The 3,529-nt window shown below is 41.8% G+C and overlaps 1 protein-coding gene across 1 annotated transcript in view; it reads left to right on the top strand.

Moving 5' to 3' along the window:
- trit1 (tRNA isopentenyltransferase 1) overlaps positions 1 to 3,529 on the top strand; it is a 54,740-nt gene that overhangs the window by 32,455 nt on the left and 18,756 nt on the right. Inside the window, exons 7-8 of the mRNA XM_024263747.2 lie at positions 2,777 to 2,889; positions 2,990 to 3,067. Of these exons, the coding sequence (XP_024119515.1) occupies positions 2,777 to 2,889; positions 2,990 to 3,067 (191 nt within the window). The remainder of the gene's footprint in view (positions 1 to 2,776; positions 2,890 to 2,989; positions 3,068 to 3,529) is intronic.

The raw sequence follows: 3,529 nt of genomic DNA, 5'->3' as shown, positions 1-3,529 counted from the left end.
GAAAATAAATAAAAAGGGAGAAAATTATATTTTTTAAAAAAGGGAGAAAAGCAGGGGATGTTAGAATGTACAACAGTACTTTCATTCTTTCACTACATACATCCACTGCACATGCACAGACCGATACTTCATATGTTCAGTTTGGGGGAGAACCCATAAATCTGTGTTACTTCTTTAATGTTGTGGTTGTTTTGCTGTTTGTTGTTGTTTTTGTGACTTTAAGTTACATTTAATTGTAGCTTAATGCAGATAATGTAATGCTACACTTGTAAACTTAGCTCTGGACTTTTAGGTGAGCTCCTTCACTTCTGGGACTCCCACATTTTCGAGCTAGCGTGTTGTTATGAGCCTACCGAGAACTTCCTGTGACGCCACTGCTGACCGGATTAGCACCACTGCGCATGTGTGACAAAGAGAATGGAAGACCCTCGCAATAGAAGGCGCGAACCGTAGTTTTAAGATCAAAACAAGGAAAAAACAAACAAAAAACGACGCTTCGACGACCAAAATAGTTGTCGACTATTTTAATAGTCGAATAGTCGTCGATTAGTCGAATAATCGTGGCAGCCCTAGAGTCCTTATGCGTGATACATCAGTGAAATGTTCACAGATGTATCACGCATGAACACCGTCAAAACCACGGAAGACGTACGAACAAACCACGCAAAGATCAGATAAACCAACGCCTCTGTGAATTTGTTCTTCACACATTCAGAGCACTGGGCTAAAATCCCATTGTGTCAGCACCATGGACAGCAACCGCCGAGAGCCCTGGAGATCCTTTGATCTGATTCATCTGTGGGACTCCCCTGATCCATTCTGGTTCCAGTAGCCAATAATAATAATGTTTAAATGTTCTCTTATTTTGAAGTTCGAATCTGTCAGTGATCTAAAAATAACAGCAACACTCAGACTGATCTGCCTGCAGAGTCCGTTCTGCTGATGTGGCGTCTGTGACGGCGACCGTGATGGCGTCTGTCTGCAGATGTGCAGCGCGGCTGCAGTGATGCTCTGCTGGAAGCTGCTGCCTCTCCTCGTTCGTCCGTCTCCTCCTCCTCTCTCCTTCCATCCCTGACTCTATTGCCCTCTCAGCAATCTGATCGTCCACTCTTTTACCCCCCTCCCCTCCTCCGTCTGGCTTCTCCTTGGTTACCCTCATGTCTCCGTCCCCGGCTGGCTGCTGTGGGCAGTCATCAAGGTCAGATCTCTCCCTCCCCCTCGTCCTTTCTTCCCTCCGTCCATTGACTCCATATTTCCTGTTCTCTGTCGCTATTCTCCAATTTCTGTCTCCACAAATCCAGAAGATTTTTTTGTTTCGCACATCCTTTTAAGAATAAGAGGTTGTTTTTTTTCTGACCCAATAGATTAAAATAGGTATTGTTTTTTTTTAAGAAAACCCTTTAGAGCAAAGGATTTTAAAAATGTACGTTACTTTGTGCTTTTTAACACACATTTCATTTTAATTCCTTCAAACTTCTGCTGTAAGCTCAGCCTTTTCCTGCAAAGATCTTTCTTGAGGCAGATGATCTTCTCTGCTGTTTTTTGAGCTTCGCTCTCTTTTACAGATATTTTCCTTTTTCACAAAGTCATGAAAATCAAAGATTGATTCAGAACATGAATGTAAGCATAACTCTAAACCAGGAGTGTCAAACTCAATCTCACTGGGGCTTAAATCAAAAACACACCTTAGGTCACGGGACAAACAGGATAAACATTTACTGAACACTCTAAAACTTAATTTTTAAAACTTTAAAACCGTAACTTTTTAACATAATTATGAACTAGATATATAGCATTACCTGTGATAATACTAGTGTGAATGCTGTAAGCTGAATTTGGCCGCTGAAGATGCCAGTGCTGACAGCTGAAGATGCTGAAGTTGATAGGCATCTAAAATATCAACTAAATGCCAATTAGCCTAAAAGGCAAAAAGAAAAACTTAGGTTAACCAAAACAGCTATAGCATGTGACTGAAAAAATATCTAAACTTCAAAATATCCTAAAAAACTGAAAAAAGCCTAAGTTAGCCAAAACAGCTAGTGTGATGCTGAAATATTAGCTAAACTCCAAAACAGCCTAAAAAACTTTTAACTGCATTCACACCAATCAGCCCCTCTCCTTCGTACATTCCCCGCTCAACGGCTGTCCACAAAGGTGTTCATAAGCCTGACGCCCTGGCTGCGTGTGGGAGGAGCTACCAGCTACCAGCTATTGGCTCATGGAGCAGTGTCTGTGTAGATCTCATTTATAATGCGTAGAAGTCATGGAAGATGTTGAGAGTTCAGGTTAATTTTTTGAAGAGCTCCACAGAAACATTGGTAATCTCGTCTCCATGTTTGGATTCATGTGATCATTCAGAGATTCTCTCCGTATGGTGAGCTTCACTCCTGCCGTCTTTTTGTTTCTCCCTGATCCAGTTTGAAGGCTTGTTGTCCCACATCAACCCAAGGGTGAAAACATCAAAAGAATAAAGTTAGGGAACCTTTTTTATTATTATCTCGATGAAAATAAGAAAAGTATGACAAATTTTATGAGGCTTGAACAGACTACCTCCCCAGTGCGGCTGCTGCTCTTTGCCTGGCCGGGGGCGGCGTAGCTAGCGAGCTCTGCCTCACGGGGGCCGGCGTTGTTGCTCCAGCTCCATGAGCTGGTTAAGAAAATGAACGGAAGTGGAATGGGGCTTGGAGGAAAAGGTGACGCTGGTCACACCTGTCTGCTGTAGTCACATGTGAGATGGAAACTTCCTCTTAATTCCCGGGATCATGTTTCTTCTCAGTCAAGACTACCAACACGGGATTTTCCAGTCGATTGGTTTTAAGGAGTTCCACGAGTTCCTGACTGCGCCTGAAGGCAGCACCCCCCAGGAGAAAGAGGCTCTGCGAGAGAGAGGTCAGAGGAAATCCTGCTTCTACTTTCAGGCTTCAGGATATTCAGATGATTTCTTGTTGGATTCTCACCTCCTTCATCTCTTCAACCCTGTTTGCTGCAGGTATCGAAGCTTTGAAAGTTGCAACGAAGCGCTACGCCCGCAAACAGAACAAATGGGTTCGTAACCGCTTCCTTAAACGTGAGTGACATCTGGATGTGTTTGTGATCCTCTTCTATCCTGTAGACCGACATTAAGCTTTTGAATATTGATCTAAACCACATGTGTCAAAGTCGAGGCCCGGGGGCCGGATCCGGCCTTCCGGGTAATTCTATCCGGCCCTCCAGATCATTTTATTTTATTGTTATTAATGGCCCGATGTTATCTTGTACAATTTTGACCCAAATATTTTTATGGAGAGTAAAATATTGAAAGTTATTTAAGGTTTAAGTTGATTTATTCAACTTAAACAACAAAATTCCTGCGTTTTAATTATTCATCATTATGTTAAAAAGTTAAAGTTTTAAAAGTTTGCATTCTGCTAGCTTTTTGGACTATTTTGGTATTTACTGGGTTGTTTATAGGCTTTTTTTTCAAGTTTAGCTTATATTTCAGCTACATGCTAGCTGTTTTGGATAATTTAGTTTTTTTATATAAAGTTTT

Source organism: Oryzias melastigma, linkage group LG11 (genome assembly GCF_002922805.2).
Source record: "Oryzias melastigma strain HK-1 linkage group LG11, ASM292280v2, whole genome shotgun sequence".
Taxonomy (NCBI): Eukaryota; Metazoa; Chordata; class Actinopteri; order Beloniformes; family Adrianichthyidae; genus Oryzias; species Oryzias melastigma.
The sequence above is the reverse complement of the archived record's forward strand: the minus strand, read 5'-3'. Positions and strand labels throughout refer to the sequence as shown.